The 18,382-nt window shown below is 41.2% G+C and overlaps 1 protein-coding gene across 2 annotated transcripts in view; it reads left to right on the forward strand.

Annotated features, from left to right (window-relative positions):
- Positions 1 to 18,382, forward strand: part of ezrb (ezrin b) — a 30,500-nt gene that overhangs the window by 577 nt on the left and 11,541 nt on the right. For both annotated transcript variants that reach the window (XM_070848748.1, XM_070848749.1), the window contains exons 2-7: positions 1,096 to 1,211; positions 7,644 to 7,727; positions 13,695 to 13,790; positions 16,026 to 16,300; positions 17,417 to 17,500; positions 17,594 to 17,740. In XM_070848748.1, the coding sequence (XP_070704849.1) occupies positions 1,200 to 1,211; positions 7,644 to 7,727; positions 13,695 to 13,790; positions 16,026 to 16,300; positions 17,417 to 17,500; positions 17,594 to 17,740 (698 nt within the window). In that variant the 5' untranslated portion in view covers positions 1,096 to 1,199. The remainder of the gene's footprint in view (positions 1 to 1,095; positions 1,212 to 7,643; positions 7,728 to 13,694; positions 13,791 to 16,025; positions 16,301 to 17,416; positions 17,501 to 17,593; positions 17,741 to 18,382) is intronic.

Genomic DNA, 18,382 nt, shown 5'->3' on the forward strand with positions numbered 1-18,382 from the left:
GACTTCCCGAAGCGGTGCTGGTGTAAATGGGCTCCGCTAATCCGAATTGGGCGTTGGTTTGTTAACAAATGAAGGCGTCAAAATAAAAAAACTGAAACAGAGCAGGGTGGGGACTCTAACTTTATCATAGCTGGTGGGTGAGGCACGTTGAGTACCATATTTAACCTGCCTGGTGCCTGGGTGATTCAACAGCGTCAAGTCAGAATAGAAACTCTAGACTTCCTGTGTTGGATTTCAGAATAAAATCATGTAGTGTAACAACTACAAAATGGTTAGGATGGAATATACATTATTAAAGATCATGGTAAATAAATTATATTTGATGGTTTTTAGTTATTGCAAAAATTAATTAATAATAATGTAGCCAATTTATGGAAATTGATTATTTTGGTGAAGAACAACACCAAGCAGTTTTCTATTTTAGTTTCTCAAATGTAAGAATTTCTGATATGTATTGTATCTTCAGTATCATATGGTGTTGGTCTGTTAGTTAGCCAAAACAACACAGTTGAAAGTTTTCACATTTTTACTATAACCAGACACTTAATAAATGGTAGTACTCATTTTATTGAAAAATATGCATGACGGAGTAATCAGAAGTTTAGATAATCTTTAGCTACCACCCTAAAGTCATGTGTAAAGCTAAAATGCCAAACCTTCTCTGGTTTCAGCTTCTCAGATGTTAGTATTTGCAACTTTTCTCTGTTGTATTTTATCTTGGTTTTGGACACAACAGACTATTTGAAAATGTCACTTTAGGCTCTGAGTGTTTGTGCTTTTTTCACTATTGTTTGACAAAATAGTTAATGTGAGATTGATCAGTGCTGTATATATAGATAATATATAGATAACTATATATGTTTTAGGTATATAATTATAAGAAATACACATGATCCGGGTGTCCAGACCCGCGCTCTTATTGTGAAGTTGAGGCACGAAGCTTCCTTTCATTTCGGCTAGCTGCTGTTAGCTTCTTAGCTCCCGCGGTGATTCATCCTGATGACAGTCGCCAGCAGGAGTGCCGAGCTGCTCTCTCCCGGGTTTAAGTAACGCCGAAGTGGCTGAAACTCGTTTCTCCTCTTTCTCTCCTTCCAGGAAGGCACAGAGAGAGCTGCAGCCACACGGAGCTCACGACTCTGGTCTGGAAACACTTCTTTATTGAACGGCTCCTGGCACAGAGCGAGGAAAAGGACAGGAAAATGCCTAAAGCGGTGAGTAGACGTCTGTTTGTTTTTTATATTTTCAGTCACTGCTTGTTGTTTCAAAGCTTCACAGACATTCAGGATTTACTGAAACATGACAAGTAACGTTAATGGAAGATTAAACTTCCTACATTTAGTTTAATTTCTCATCAGATTTAGGTTGAATTAATCAATCACTGAGCTTTACAGTAAATGGAGCTGGCTACTTTAAAATAATATTATAATGAACTCAGTGAACACTTGAACTGCCTTTGATTAGATTAACCGAAGTCTGAGTGGAAATAGTTTACGTTTGGATATATATGGTGCCATTTGTTTGTTGCTAAACTGGAGAGAAAAATCTTAAATCACTTCATGGGAGTGAGACTTGCCAGTGTGATTTCCTCAGTTTCCAAGCTGAGTGATCACAGTGAATTATTGTCCATCTAATTACATGTATTTAACATGTCACTTCTTCTAAACTGTCAGTGAGTGATCCACAAACAGGAATACATTTATAGACAGCCAGAACAGTGACATTTTTTCCTTTGGATTGAATATTTGGGTATGTCGTAGAAAATGATCAGTAGAGTCTGTGTTAAAGGGGAATGCCGCTCAAATCACATGCTCCTGTCATATCCTGGGGGTGTCCCATATGTTTCACTGAACATCGTCCACTTGGCTCCACAGCTATGAACAAGAACTCTCGGCACGGACTGCTAAGCGCTGTTTCGTTTTTAATGTGCTCAAAACGTAGGTGGACATAGTCACAAGGCCTGTATCTTTTGAAGTCACCCTCTGCAGTGTTGTACACTTGCACAACATCACAAACAACGGGGGTGGAAAATGTCCTGGTTATATCCTCAGGAGTTTGTGATGAATACAGGGTTCTCTGCTACTCCTCTGAAGTTATTTTCCAGGCTGAAATGTAGGGTTGCTCCCCACTTAATGTTAGGTTCCCTCACTCATCTGGGAGTCGTGGTAAACATGTAAACCAGTGACTTACAGTATTTATGGTATCAGTGACTTTTCATCATCAGGAAAGCAAAACAAAAGACCAAAAAAGACATGATTTGATGAAACTGTCGTATCTATTTGAACAGATTTTTGCCTTCAATTACTTTTGACTCTATTTGCCCCACCCCAGCTATTACATATAGTGCATTTACACATGGCACGTGTCCCTCCCTCAGCTCTCTGTTTGGAAATTTCTAGCATGACAGCTGCCTAGATGTGTATAAGAGCATTATGTGAGGGAGATCTGTTGGATATATATATGAGGAAAACACATTTTATAAAAACCTTTTTCCTCTGTTCATTATTTAAAAAGTAAAATAGACCTAGAATAAGTTTAATAAGTAACACATGTTGAACAGGCTCTAGATTCTAAAGATTTTAGTAAATAAAGACTGAAAGAAAAATTGCTGCTCATATCACGCCGTGGTCAGGCTGCTGCTGCACAGAGCAGCATGTAATGATGGCGAAAACTGAGGCTCCGGTTGGCGTCATAAAGTGTGTTGTTGGTTTGTTTTGTGCAGCCTCGTGGTTGTCATGAGCGTCGCCGTGGAAATGACATCATTGCTGTCTGATAGCAGCAGCAGTTGCCTTAAAGCAGCCGTTTTGGATGACGACGTCAGACTGTTTCCTTTTTCCGTGATATGAAGAAAATAATACAAGCCTTGATTTAAATGTCATCCTCTGGTTCACTTAATGCTCAGTACTTGGCCTCATGACCAACCCTTTGCAACATAGTGAGACAAATATCAATAGGACACTAAGTCCGTTTTAATGAAGCTTTTCCTTTGATGCTGTCTCCACCAGAAAGCTTCACACTCTCAAATTAATCCTACAAATGCTGAGTCTCACTTAAAGCATGGATGGAATATTTAAACAAGGGTTTATATTTTGAGTTCTTTTAAAAGTGTGTAATTAGATTACTAGTTTGAAGACCATAGCTAGAAACGCATTACAATTTTGGGAGGCAGGGGATGGTGGGATGTCAGACAACAACAACCATAGCGACACAGTATGCTACGTAGCTCATGCTGTTTTTTTAGGGCTGCAACCAACGATTATTTTCATTCTCGATTAATCCATTTATCGTTCAGTCAGTGAGAAATGATGAAAAATGTCATTTACTGTTTCTCCAAGCCCACAGTGATGCCTCCAGTTTGCTTGTTTTGTCTGATCTACAGTCCAAAACCCAAAGATATTCAATTTACTTCATATTTAACAAAAAAAGTAGTCAACTATTGATCGACTAATCCAATCTTTGTTGCAGTTCTAGTTTAATTCCCTCCTCATTTGTGTAGGACCTGTCACATATTCTAAGTGAAATGGAGATGATCTGTACATAAAAGTAGCTGCATTCATCTTGTTTTTGTGCGGAAAACACAGAGAACCCCCTCAAGAGTCTCAGTTAGCTTGTGCTTAAAATGTCATGGTAATGTTAATTTCTGATGGCACTTGGCACCCAGAGTTCCCACAATCATAAGAATCCTAAAAATGTGTGTAATTTTGGGGAAAGTTAAATTGCCCATGAACCTGTAGGAACGTGTCAGGAAACACCAAGTTTTACATTTTCTTATTTTTACTCAGTCATGTAAACAGAATACAAAGTTATTATGGACAAGTTTAGGAATTTACTCGTATAGTAACTGTAGCTCCTGAAAAGCAAAGATCAAAGAGGATAACTTGTCTTAAATTTGATGCTAAGTGGCACAGAAACCTACAGGCAGCTTGAATTATTTCAGCTCTGGTACTTGGCATGATATCAGACATTCCAGCATTGTGCATTCACAAAAGAGAAACTCATTTTTTTTGCGTTACATTACAGAGGATCAAGACTCCCAGCGGCAGGACGCTGGGCCAGATTTGAGGAGTAGTGAAGGCTCTTGTATTGCTGCTTCTGTGACTCATGTTTCACTTATCTGAATGACACATTGTCAGAAGTAAACGATAGTGCTCCTTGGCTCTCCCAGAATCCTGTTTCCTTGCGGTCACAGCCCCATGACACAACCCATACAAGGCGTGGCCACGATCAACATGAATGGGTGTTTCCTTTTCACGTCCAGTCCTATTGTTGCTATTTGTTCCTTTAAATAATTGATAACTCAATCATGCCTGGAACACCCTCAAGGCCTGATTTACAAATCTAAAAATAGTTGCAGGTCCTTGAACTCTCATCCCTCAATCACATGTGCTTAATGTTGACAGAGCCTGAAAATACACTGACAGTGCACATCACTTCCTAAAACCTTAATAAAAAGCACATAGGGCCTGCCCTCCCCATCCTTGTTGTGCTACTGCTCTAAATGTTTATGGCTAGATTACTCTCAAGCCATTTCAGTGGGATCCCCATGGCGACTCCTATTGCAAAAAACCCTTGTAAAACCATGCAAACTATGCCGAGAGTTAAATATTGAATGGTCCTCACTGAAGAATGCAGTGCAACCCATTCACAGTTTAACTACTGAGGTGATGACCACCTCGTGTCTTTGACTTGACCCGAAGCAGCTCCTTAACCTCACCATTGAAAAGTCTGAAGGAAGGACATTCAGTTCATTATATGGGACAGGGAAGGGCGGTGTGTCCTTATACTTCAGGGGTTGGAACTAGGAAATATTTGGCATTATTGAGGAATAGCTTGATTTTTCTTCTAATTGGCAAGTTGTTGAATTGATTAATTGTCTGAGCTATAACTTTTACCTCAGTAGTTGTGCTGTGCCTGGGATATATTAAAGCAACACTGACAGGTCACTGATGTTTGCTTTAGTTGGTGTTTATCTCTGTTTTCTTTTTCACATTTGTTCATTTATATTTGGGACCTTGATGTTTAATGCAAAAGCGTTAATACGATGGACATAGATTTAACATGGAATACTGTGTTCTAGTTTTTCTAGAGCCAAGAAGATCGATACCACCATAGCTTGATCAAGGAGAATGTTAGCTTAGCTTTAGCATACAGGCTGGAAACAGCAGAGCTCAGCCCAAAGGTAACCAGCACCTCTAAAGATCACTAATTAACACATTATATATATATAATCCCTCATAAAACAGCAAATTGTCATCCATGTGTACAAAAGAATTAAACATATTAGATGTAAAGTGTTGATTAGTGAGCTTTAGAGGTGTTAGTTGGATTTTTGTCACCTTTTGACAGATCCACGGCAGCTGTTTCCAGTCCATATGCTAAGCTAAGCTGTAGCTACATACAGTTTTTATTTTGGTAGCGATCTTCTAATCTCAGCAAAATTCACCAAAATGTCAAACCATTCCTTTGAAATAAGAAATCCTGCACACTGTTGATCACCTGTACAGACGCAGATGTTACAATATTTCGGTTTTCAGTACTGAAATAAGCTTTTTCTACTTCATCTCCTGCGTTACCATAGAGCTTGTGCTGTTTGTTGTTATTTCTTCTGGGTTACCTAAGTGTGAAAATGTGTGTGAATAGTCTGTGTCATTACAGCAACCCACTGTAGATTTGGGAACCAATGCTCCTGTAGCTGAAAGAATTGAGTCAGTTATTTCTGTGATGACTCATGAAGCAGGGCTTTATATGGTTAATACGAACGCCTGGACTTTCCTCTGACTAAAGTTGCTTATTGTGGAACTCTGGGTCTGTGCCTGGTATATTTTTAGCATATGTGTCATGTTTTCTTTACCGCTCTGAATGGTCTCAGTTTATTGTGAGTTACCGTTGGTGGACTTGCTTTGAGATCAGATATCACTCACTCAGTGGTTTCTGTTGGCCTGTCTGCTCCACACATTCACATATTCCATTCTGTGCTGGTTAGGGTGTGTTTTTCTAGGTGCTCCATCTGTAACTGCTGTAAATATAGACCCTGATGCTAAGAGAAGCATCACAAATCTCTCAGAGCTGCTACTACCAAGTCATAGAATCACTTTTACACATGGGAAGTCTCAAAATATGACTTTTTAGAGGCATTTCTTAGCACGCTGCTTCATTTTTGTGGCTGTTTGTGCTAATCTGGCTCCACCAGAGTGTGGACGATAGCGAGGGACTGCTGGGGCACCGCAGCTGAAAGGGGATCTTTGTTTTGCCGCGTGAAGTAAATGCAGTGTTTCCCCTCCTTCTCCTGCTTTTTAGCTGTTACTTGAAGCTGGTATATGTCGCTCTGCTGGAACGTTGGCTCCGAAAGTTTCAAATTGTATGCACATGTGGCATTAAGGGGCAGAGCTACAGCTCTATGTGGCTCTTGAGTGCTACGTCCCGAGTTTTATTCCCATGTGAATCAACTCTGCTAACCTCACTTGAGAGCGGCAGACACGCGGATGGAAAAAAACGGGTCATCCTTGAATATCCACTGTCTAGACGACTGTGTTCTTACAATATCCTGGACAGCACAGTGGTGAGGTGCTTTCCATCCAACGCTGTGATTGGATTTGCCTTCTTTTAGGATTTAAGCCTGTCAGTTAGTTGCTCAGCTGATGTAGCTTCGCAGGAATCAGTGGAGCCCTGAGTCACCAGATAGTCACTGCTGCAGCCCAGACATCCCTTTTCCAGTGGGCGTCATTGAATTTGTTCAGCGCTGAGGCTCAGCGATGCTCACAATGGGCTGGAGATGAAAGATGTCACTGGAGGGCTCTGTTAGCGGCCTTCACTCTGTGTCCACTATCCTCTTTGCATAGCTTTCACTGTGCTTTAATAAGTTCAGTCAATAGTTTGAGGGTCTGTGTCTTTCCATAACCCCCACAAATACCGGAGACATTTGACATTGTACCCACAGAAAAGAGTCAGCATGTGCATTAGCTCAAAGCTGCTATTGTAAATATTTGTGCATTGTTTCATGGCCTTTGTGTGAAATACAGATGCCATTTGCTGATTACCTACCAAACTTACAATACAGAATATTGTTTCTCTCCATTATGGGACGCAGTTGACGTCAGTTCTCATTATTCCATGCGACTCACCAGTCATGCTATTTGTAATGGTTTTGAAATCGCACATTAATCACTGGGGTGGATCCATGTAAGTGGACATTAAATTCTCTGCTCATAAAGCAGGTTTCAGTTAGATGGACTACCCTTTTTGTATACACAGGCCACTCTGATCAATCATTAACCGGAGAACTGAGAGACATGCCTTTTTTCTGTGAATGGGAGAGAGTGACTGAAGTAGCCGCCATGTTTTAGTCAGGCTATCCTTCCACAATAACATCCATGGTGCCTCCATGGATATAATATTGTTAGCTAAAAACACCTCCGATTTAGCTGCAGAATTCCCTTCAAAGAGCCCGTCTGGCTCTGAGAAAGCAGAGATAAACACAGAGCCCATGTGTTTACTCTGTAAATACACCCCCTTACCTCACACACACACACACACACTAAAGCAGTGCTCTGCAGTCTGGCATGCTCCACCACGTATTGGTCTCTACCTGTGAGAAACCCTCTGTTGCTCTGGATCAGCTTTTGAACTTTTCTCATGTTTTTCCACAGGTCAATGTTCGCGTCACCACCATGGACGCTGAGCTGGAGTTTGCCATCCAGCCCAGCACCACCGGCAAGCAGCTGTTTGACCAGGTACAGTGCATATCAGTTGTGGACTGACCTCTAGCATCAGTGTTGACCTATAGATATGTTGTCAATATCACCTTTAACAGGTTTTGGAAACAGTGTGATGTGGAAATGATTAACAGAATCAAGTCTTTGATTTAAGCCCTTTTTTTTTTTGATAGAAATTAAATGAATGAAATAAAATACAAGCCAGTCTACTGATACTGGCAAAAGAAGATATTCACGTACAATACATACACAATTAATTTGTAGACTTAAAGCAATAGTTTGACACTTAGATAAAAAGGTTGATACCACTCTCATATCTGCATGGTAAATATGAATCTGCTGCCAGAAGCCTGTTAGCTTAGCTTAGCTGACAAGCTTTTGCAAAATTTAAATGTTTTATTTAACAAAGCATATTTCAAAATAAACATTTCATTTTTAAGGAGCCAAGAAATCACACATACTATTCATCAGGTGTGCATGTGCACTAACATTGTGCTCAGACATCCATCAGGTAAAGAGTTCCCGGTTAGACCTACCTGTCTATAAGAATTTGCAGTCTAAAGAAAGTGTTTCTTAAACTTTGCACAAACTGCTGCAACCTTCGTGATGTCAGCTATCTGCACTGACGTCACCGAGATAGATCTGTGTGTGGAGTCTGCCCTCGTTACCCTCATTATCATCCCTCCAAAGCTCTTTCCATTCCTCACATCCAGGTCTGAAAAGTTATCTCCTACAGACCAGATTACAGCAGCTTTTGGCTTCAAGTGTCCTTATCGATCTCTGAGGTACAGGGATTATTATAAATGGTTTCCTGTGATGAAAAATGTTGAGCAAAGACAACTTAAGGGATTTATTATACTAATGTCATTAGTGATTTTTTTTATAAAGCTGTGAATGCAGTCTGTGAGGAAGATACAGTGTCAGGGCAGTTTAAAAGGTGTGATCATGATAATGAAAAAATGATTATAGGACAGGTTAGTGTATTAATGTTTGTCCATTACAGCTGATGTGGTTGTGTAATATCTAGCAGTTGGTCACCCCGTTACTGGTCACTTACTGTACTGTTATGTGAGGAATTTTCTCTCTAATTTGCACCTTTCCTCTTGTTGTAAAACACTAGTGTGAAGCATAGTAGCTAAAATCCAAATGTCGATGACATGTCATTAGCGTGAGCTCCTCTGAGGCTGTGTGACAGCACGGGGGGAGGAAAGGCATTGTTTTAGTCATTTCCTGTATAACTCGTTTTTCAATAGCAAGTGTAGCTGACTGTATATTGTGACTGCATGTCAGGGGATTCACCCATTCTTAATGTCAGCAGCACTGCAGAGGACATTGTGGCTGGAAAACATACAAATACAAGCATAATGTCTCTAAATATATCAACAAGAATCGCACTCACATTCAGAAAGTGGTGTATTTTTGGTGATATAGATGTCACTGTTTGTGCTTGGATTTCTTTTAGCTCGTTTTGTCCAAATCAGCGCTTATGACACTTGTGTTTTCTGACAAATGAAGCAGCAGGGCGACTGCTCTAAAGCCCTCACTGTGCAGTTTTGCTAAAGGAAGGAGTAGCTGAGGACCCAGATATTCTCCTATGACGTCTCTCTATTTATAGGCGTTGGTGAATTCCCCCGCCTACTTGTTAGAACGGCTCTCAGTGGGGTGTGCCACAGATAATCACTCGCTCTCCGTGATAGTGCCAGAGACAGTTCAATCCTCTATTTTAGTGCAAAGATACAATTTGCTCATTTCAACACAGGAAATTGTCAATGGAGCTTCAGACCTTTTCTGAAGTCTAAGCAGCTGTTTGCAGCGTCAGCAGTTTTAATGTGGCTGACATTTAGCTTTAATGGTGGTATTCCTGAAGTCCTTTACCAGCCCGTTTTAGTTTTAAACGGGTGCTTTGGCAGCAGTCAGTTGTAAAGATACAAGCACACTCCCAGAGTGTTTGACAGGTTTTGTGGAAATGCTGAGTAACAGCAGTGAGCTCATTTCCAGGGCGAGTGTGAGGCCTGGTGTGGCCCGTGTGGTCAGCGCCGATCATAGCCTTAGTCCCTGTCATGCCGCTCTTAAACTTCCTCTTAGAAACTTACACCACTCCCATACACACCCTTGTACGGTTTCACTTCCATACGACTGTGCACTGCTGCGCGTCTCATTTAGCCTTGAGTCGCAATCACCCAATCTCCAGATGCTCTCGCCTGTGTTAATGTGGCCTCCGGAGGATTTCAGTTTCAGCTTCAGCGCTTAACAACTGATTTGGATTGATGTTAACAGCTGAAAACATGGCAACATTTTCAACAGCTAAACGATATCTTGAGCCCAATCCAAGTCAGAATAATCTGCCTGACAGGTGCTAGGAGTAAACTATGAAACTATTTCACTTACACACCCAACCCATGTGTCAAAGCCACATTCAGAAATTGTTGCAGAGCTGTTCCAAGTCAAGAGAGGGAGCTTGTTGCACGATGGCATTGAAATTCTAAGATAATTGCTTTTTAATACTCCCTTTACTGTTTAGTCTCAATTAATGTGTGGTCTGTCAGTAATACGCCCATTTCCTTTGGGTGAGTAACACCCCCCCAGGACTCTGCGTTCTTCAGCTCAGAGGATACAGTGCGTAATGCTGTTTCAGCCCAGTGGCATTCCTCTCTCTCACCGCAGGGCCAGAGCTCCCATAAACCGGGCAGAGAAACTTTCACTCTCTGTCAGATCGTTGGAAAACGAAGCTGCGGGCTTGAGTCATGCAGAACGTTCCTATGTGGCACTGCAACTTTTGCTCCTTCAACCTAAAGCAAGTCTGGTAGCGGCAGTGACTCCGTTCTTAAGAATTTGACAGAGCATGTAAAGGTTTAGCTCCTTCAACCTGACTGCAAATGCTCCACTGAGTTTACAGATTACTTTTAATCATTGCCAGAATCTAGTAGACTTTTGCCTCTGCTTGTAACGGATTGTAAAGGGAGTTTGCTTCTTAGAAATTATACATATTTATGGCTCCAAGCCGGAGTATGCTTGTAGTGGGTTGTTAAATCCTTTTTTGTGGCGTTTCAGCTATCACCACCTGACCTTTGACTATATATAAGAAGTGGACGTTGCCACCGCGACACCACCCATTGCTTTGATCATTTTGAAGCCTTGAGTCTGGCTTTATGTGCGGCGCCATCTTGTTTTCATGGTCATCGCCATCTTTGGCCGCTTTGGAGCCAGAAGTGACGTTTATTTGAAAAAGACTGCCTCTGAATGGTTTGTCACAAGGTGGTCCCGCCCTAAAGCATACCCTGCTTTATCATCTTTATCATCTCCTCTAAATGGGACCATGTTTTACCAAAGGAACATCATGCTGTGTTGAAGAATACTTGAAACTAGTGACTGAGACTCTAAACTCATTAAAAAAGTATTTACAGTGGTAATAAATCAAGTGAGTGCCTGCTGGCCATTAAACAGAGTGCAGGTCTAAGTCACCTTAGGTCACTTAATTATAATTAATGAGATCATTAAATCAATCATTGTTTCATGCTACTGGCAAGTACTGAAAATGTAATATTATGATAAATAATTAGCGGCTACATCTTTCACATACTTACTTACATACATACTTTCAAACTTTGGACTGTATCACTATGAAACAGACCTTGCATTCTGTGGTATTTAAAATTTGAACTCGATTAATCTTGATGAAACTTGATTTAATTTGATGAACCCTGAGTTTTGCATTGGAGTGTTATGTTTACAGTAATCTTATTTGGAACGAATGTCTGAGGCGCTACTGGAGCGACCTAGCTACCTATTAAGATGAAGGCAGCCTGCCAAGGCAACCTGCTGCGATGTCACTTTGCTAAACCTGTGTCCCCAGCTTCAGGTTTAATCCTCCTCTAATGAACTGTATTATTTTCAGTATCCTTGGCAGCAGGTGCTCATAACATGTACAGCGTGCCATTAAAGTAGTTTATCGATTTGTCAAGTGAGGTATAATGTTGTTAAAGGTTGTTAAGTTTACTCAGGAAAATTGCTACCACACTGACAGTGCCAATAATTGTACCAAGCCTCTCTACAGTAGCTTATCCCTTGAGAAAATTGTTCATTTAGGTATCTGTGGCCCATTTTGTTTCTCGGCCTCTCACTCTGTAGACCCCAAAGCAAAAACACCATGAATGGGCTGATTGTTTTGTGAGGCCCTTATGAGTTTCATTACAGGTGAGATGCCGCCTGAAGTGCTCTCTCATTTCAGGCCCCTTCCAGTTCCTGTTGTTGTTGCTGCAGTAAATACAATCTATCAGAAAAGGTCTCTGAGTCAAAGACGTTCGTTTTTACTCCCACAGGTCAGCCTGCCCCGTATTTTGTGTCGTCCATTAAGAGGGGGGAGTTTGATTTTAATTTTAGCCTTGGCTGGAGTTTATCACTGGAGATGGGCTAGACCGGAGTGCCAGCATGTTGATTCAAACTTCACCCAGGCAGTTTAACACCTCACCTGGTGACGGGGTGGGGAATTTGGCAAAGATGCATTCAAAAGGGGCTCGGCATGGAGCTTGTTTCACTTAATGGCGCACACACATGCGCACAAAAACATGAATTTGTACACGGTGCTGTTGGAAAAGTGCTCTGCCTCTGTGAAGGCCATAAAGAGCCTCTGGTCGTTGAGGTTTTTCCTCAGGAGCCAGTGGAAAATGGAAGCTCCTCCTGCAGAACAAGTGATTATTCCAGATCTATAACTGTGTTTTCACTTTCTGCCTGTGCAGCACAGCCAAAAATTGGTTGAAACTATCTTCAAATTGCTGATCTGAAAACTTTCTTCTAAGTGCTTCCAGTGCGGTTGAAACTAAAACCGGGTTCACAAGCTGCCTTTTAGACGTTAATAATGAAGAGGTTTGGCTGTTTTTTGCCAGAAAGTAACAGCTCTGTAAATTGAAGCAGAACCCCTCCGCTTACCAGCCCGCCTCGCTCCAGTCTGTTCCTGGAGTCAGAGACAGGATGCTGGTCATGCAGCACGCCCTCGTTATACAGTATCACTCCTCCTCGCTGGTCAAACAATAGGACCACTTTGTTAAAGACTTCTGCGCTGTGGCACACAGCAACAGACAGAGAGATGTGAGCCAAGTGTTACTTCAAACAAGTGGAGAAAACCCTTTTAATCTAGCAAAGTAATGGGTCAGACAAAACTGGCAACTCAAAGATGTCACTTTGGGTTTCAGGAAACTATGAAAAACATTTTTCAACATTTTAGTAACCAAACCTTTCTATCGTTTAATTAAGAAGATAAATGATCGATGATGAAAATAAGCATTAGTTGCAGCAGTAAAGCCAATCTGGAGGGATCAGGACTTCAAGAGTCTCTGGGACAATGGTAACCATTCATGCGACCATCTCTGTCCAGAATCATATATTTGCCAGTTTACCTCAGACAACAAACGCAGTGTTTTACAGTGTACTTTTATTCGTCCTGGCGGTTGACTGTTTGTATTATTGCCTCAGCCAAGTCCATACTCAGGCCTGGGAATGTGTAATACTATGAGGGTTGTTCACCAGATTAGTCTGGTACCTGAGTATGTCACCTTAAGGTTAGATTCTTCAGGCCTCGCCAGCGTCTGTAAAGCCTTCAAAGGCCTTTTCACAGCTCTCCGCTCTGCTGGCAGAAAACCGTTAGTGATTCATTTACATTTATTGGGAAAATGACCGCATTGATTTGTGAGGTGTGAAAGCATGATCTCTTTCTTACTCCGGTAACGTCATCATCTCATAATTCGTTTTCCTGGAAGTGAATTCTAAGGAGTAATATGATGTCCTGATATTATATCACTTCCACTCAGATCAAATCTACATATGTTTGACAAATTTGAACTCTTTTCCCATTACAAAGGTTTTGCCCTCAATCTAAGAAGAACCTGAAATATTAGTATCTTGTGTATGCTGATTAAATTTGTCATTGAATCCTGGTCAAAAAAAGCCCCACTGTATTGTAAGGTGTAATAATTCCTTTTCTCCTTGCAGGTGGTAAAAACCGTTGGCTTACGTGAGATCTGGTACTTCGGACTTCAATATATGGATGGCAAAGGTTACTACACTTGGCTAAAACTGGACAAAAAGGTAAGATCCAGCTTTGAAAATACATACTTGTACTTTTTATTTCTTCATAGTGATAGTAATAATAATAATCTTTAAAATGCTTGATCAGATCATTCGGGTTTGAGAAAACTTTTCCAAGTTGTTACAAAACTTCATCATTCAACCATGAAAAAGGTATCAATGTCATCATTCCTCTTAATAGATTGCAATCATTACGTATCATTTTACTGACCAACTACATACCTATATGGTCATTTCACTCATTGTCTTAAGTATGTCCCAACAGCCCGCCTCCTCCTATGGAGTCAAATGCTCCAAACAATAGAGAAAGAATGCATTCTTTTGAGGGAACGATACAATCAGAGCTCCAGTGTTTACCTTTCAGTCAATCAGTAGCCACCGTATTACAGTATGTGTATATTCACATGCTGTATCGTGGTTCCACTGTGGACAGGGCGGCTGATTTTGTCAGGTTGTGGGGTCAGAGCACCATATGTAATCATCTGAAGCTGGATGAGTTGAGTGAGATTGTGAACTCTTCGTGAACCAGAACTGCCTCAGTTCATCTCTGTTGTCCCAGAATAAACACGGGTTACTGTGCCTTAACTGTCTGTTATATCTAAAGCTGCTCACAATCGTACAGGTGTAATCTATTATACAAGAGTAAATCAACCAGAGGAATGAAATCATTCCTGCAAATAAGCAGAATTCCATATGTCCAGGATTGTTTTGTTATCTCAGTGTCTATATGATCTACCTACACCTGCCGCTTATTTGACCAGGTGGTTCTGCACGAATCTTAAATAAGAACCTTATGAAAACTTTTTCCACACAAATCGAAGTCTTTTACAGGTCTTAAGAAGCACTGCTTTATGTGTGAAGAAATGGTATAAAACCTTTTGTGGCTCCAGACCGGGCAGCTTGAATTTGCTAAACGGCCTCTAGTGATGTCACTTGAGTCAGCGTCAGTTGGGTTTGAAGACTAAAAGTTTGAAAATGCTACATTAGCTCCTACTAGGATACACACAACCAAATCTCTGACAGAACAATCTGCGGTCGAGGTGCATTGTGGGTGATGTAGACATCAGATGGAAGATGAATGTCCCACCTGAGTCTACTGGCTGTCATGCTTAATATTGCAGCAGTAACCACAGACTGTAGAAAATAGAGCTAGAGAAGACGTTCTTTACTTAAACTTTTCTGATGAATGCCTGAAACAAATATAGGAAACCATACTAATCTATCCAGGGGAACTTTGAAATCTGCCTCTTTGCACTTTCTAATCATAAACAAGGGTCACTGAGAGAGAGAAAGGGTTATGCTTGCCTCAGTCAGCAGCAGTAAACTGTACACTGTGTGCTGACGCTGCGCTGCAGCTCATCAGCACAATACCTCGTTCAAACTGGAATATTCCCAGCCCCATTCTCTCCATCAAGACCGCTTGGTTCCTGTTTTGAAATGAGAGGAAGAGGCACATTGTGTAAACGCATACTGTAGCTTGGAGTTATTAAAGTGTATTTCCACAGAATAAGAATGGTAGATCTCCCTTTGGTAAGGGCAGTGCCCCCGTGAAACTGCACAACTAAAAGCTATTTCCTAATGTATTGAACTTTGACACAGAGTATTTATGCATGTTGCTCATTTTTAGTATTTTGTAGCAAATGATACTCTTTCAGGTTTGAAAGAGACATGTTTTATACTTTTTACTTGATAATCTCTCTCAAATTTGAGACAGTGAAAATCTAGACTTATAACAAATATGCAAGTTGCGAATATGCAATTTAGTGCAATCCAGCTTGTCGGTCTGAAACTTAAACATGTTGCTGCAGAAGTTGGTTACCATGGTTGGTTACTTGAAATTTCCCCATTGTGGGATAAATAAAGGAATATCTTATCTTATCTTATCTTATGAGGAGCATAAAGGATGGCTAACAAACAACCAGCACGGGCTTCAGGAAAGTCACTGCTCCTGGTCTGAAACATAACCCCCTGTGCAACAGCAAATGTTGTTTTTACATTCAGCGTTTTTGGACAGATTAAACAAATGAGATATGATGTGTTAACAAGTGATCTTAAGTGGTGCTGGTAGGTCGATTTATCAACTCTGGCCAGACCTAGGCTAGCAGGGCCCTGCTATCACTTGTTAGGCTAAATGAAGCTAATCGACCACTGGCTGTAGCCATGAGCTATTTCTTAAGCTCACACAATACTGGATGGTATGTTAAGTAGGTTAACTATGTTGTAATTCCTCTCCAGGTGTCGTCCCAGGACGTGAAGAAGGAGAACCCGCTGCAGTTCAAGTTTCGGGCCAAGTTCTTCCCAGAGGATGTGTCAGAGGAGCTGATCCAGGACATCACCCAGAAGCTTTTCTTCCTGCAGGTGAAAGAGAGCATCCTAAGCGACGAGGTTTACTGTCCACCAGAGACTGCCGTGCTGCTGGCCTCCTACTCTGTTCAGGCCAAGTTTGGAGACTACAACAAAGAACTCCACCGACCTGGATACCTGCTGTCTGACCGCCTGCTGCCACACAGGTGAGATGTGCCAGTAAGGCTCTCTCTCAAAAGGCAAGAGGTCAAGTAGTAATACACTCTGCTTATGATGTTGCAAACTGGGTTTGGCATCATATGATAATTGTTATGAACAAGAGCTACCACTCATCAACACTGGTTGAACCTGCTGCAAAGAAAATCACCCTCTCCACCCTGGAAGCCAAACTAAATCATGGTTTGTGTTATCATACCCTCCGACTGTATATTAAGTTGCCAATTAAGCTTTTAAGACATCGACTCATGCGAAAAAAAATTAGGGAGGGAGAAAACAAACGTACAGAGTAGCTCAGCATTCAAGAGGAAAATCAAAGCTTTATTACATCATTAATGAAGGCACAGGCCACACAGCAGAGTTAGGTGCAACATGGACACCATTTTTTTTTTTTTGGTTTGTTTGGTGTTTTCATGGTCGAAAGCAGGCTGAGCATAATAGGGTATGTTTTACAGGGGTGTGTGATTTAGGTGTTTCCACCACATTTCCTCTCATCTCCAGCAGAAAATGCAATGATATTTGAAGTGTAAAATACAGCAGCTTAATTATACTGCCAATGAAATGATTGATGATTCAATTCACGTGTGTGGACATATTGAAAGTCTGTAGGTGACTCTCTTGTGTCCTGAGGTTGTCACAGTCTCCACTGTACAAATGTGCAGGATAGCATCAACAGCTAGTCTGATGGGCACAAGAGCACAGAGGTTACCGTGGTTATTGTAGAAGTCCAATGGTTGTATAGGGGATAAATCAACTGAGAGAGAAGGTCCTTAATACACCAGGCCACTAGCTATTTGGGTAACAAAATGCTTTTAAGAATCAGTTATTAATATTTATTCTGCCTGGCCAGGTTTATTGCCATAATAAAACCGAAAATTTTCTGCACATTTAAATGTGTCTGCTCAACGAATGTACAACGAAAGTATATCACAGGAAACATAGAAAAAAGGTGTTTTAGAAGAGCTTTTGTGGGTGTCTGATGGTGCACAATATGCATCAGTCTTGGCTGAAATTGCAGTGCACTGTTGACTGCCAGTAGCACAGCCCCACTTGCCATTGTCTCACACATGTAGCTCATCTTTGCTAATTTCTTCATCTTTCTGTAGAGTCCTGGAGCAACACAAGTTGTCCAGGGAACAGTGGGAGGAGAGGATTCAGGTGTGGCACGAGGAGCACCGTGGGATGTTGAAGTGAGTGTTTACTTTCTATAAAGTCCTCCTTGAGTTAATGCAATTTAAGAAAACATTTTAACAGCAACTGAATGTCCCTGTCTATTCCCGCAGGGAGGACGCTATGCTGGAGTACCTAAAAATCGCCCAGGACCTGGAAATGTACGGAGTCAACTACTTCGACATCAAGAATAAGAAGGGAACAGAGCTGTGGCTTGGAGTGGACGCCCTTGGACTGAACATTTACGAGAAGGACGACAAGTGAGCACTATATTTTCAGGGACCCTAGAAGTAAAAACAGTCCTGCTGTTGGTGTCTGTTTCGGCTCTTGTTTTGTGCCTGCTGCTACAGTAGCTGCAGCCCTGTGACACAGGGCTAAACTGGCTGGGCCAGGTCCATGTCTGCACTTAATCACTATTCCTGTTCCTCTGCAGGCAGTATGACAGGAATAACAATGAAAACCAAATGGATACAGTCTTTGGGAGGACTATCTTCAAACTCAGCAGATTGCTCTAATCTTTAATGCTTTTATTATTTAAAATCTGCATTGTTTCTCAGTAGCATTATTTGCAGATTTCCTGAGATATTTTCAGTTTTTTTTAACATAAATTTGCTATATAATGCAGTTTAGTATTACTGCCTTTGCTGTATATAATTGTGCCTGGTTCGAGTGAGTGCATCATTGTCTCTTTTAGATATATAGAATAAACAGGACCACCTAAGTTCACATCTGCTTATAGAGGTTTCCAGTCTACATACTGCTGAAAGATAAAAAACTACCCCCTGAAGCCTAAAGTATACATTTGCAGACCTTATTTGTTGATTTTTGTCTTTGGAGCCCAGTTTAATTTCCCCTTGCCTCAGCGCTGGCTCTTGCCTCGGGCTTGTAACACAGAGATGCAC

The sequence above is a fragment of the Pempheris klunzingeri genome, chromosome 18 (assembly GCF_042242105.1).
Source record: "Pempheris klunzingeri isolate RE-2024b chromosome 18, fPemKlu1.hap1, whole genome shotgun sequence".
NCBI classification, from domain to species: domain Eukaryota; kingdom Metazoa; phylum Chordata; class Actinopteri; order Acropomatiformes; family Pempheridae; genus Pempheris; species Pempheris klunzingeri.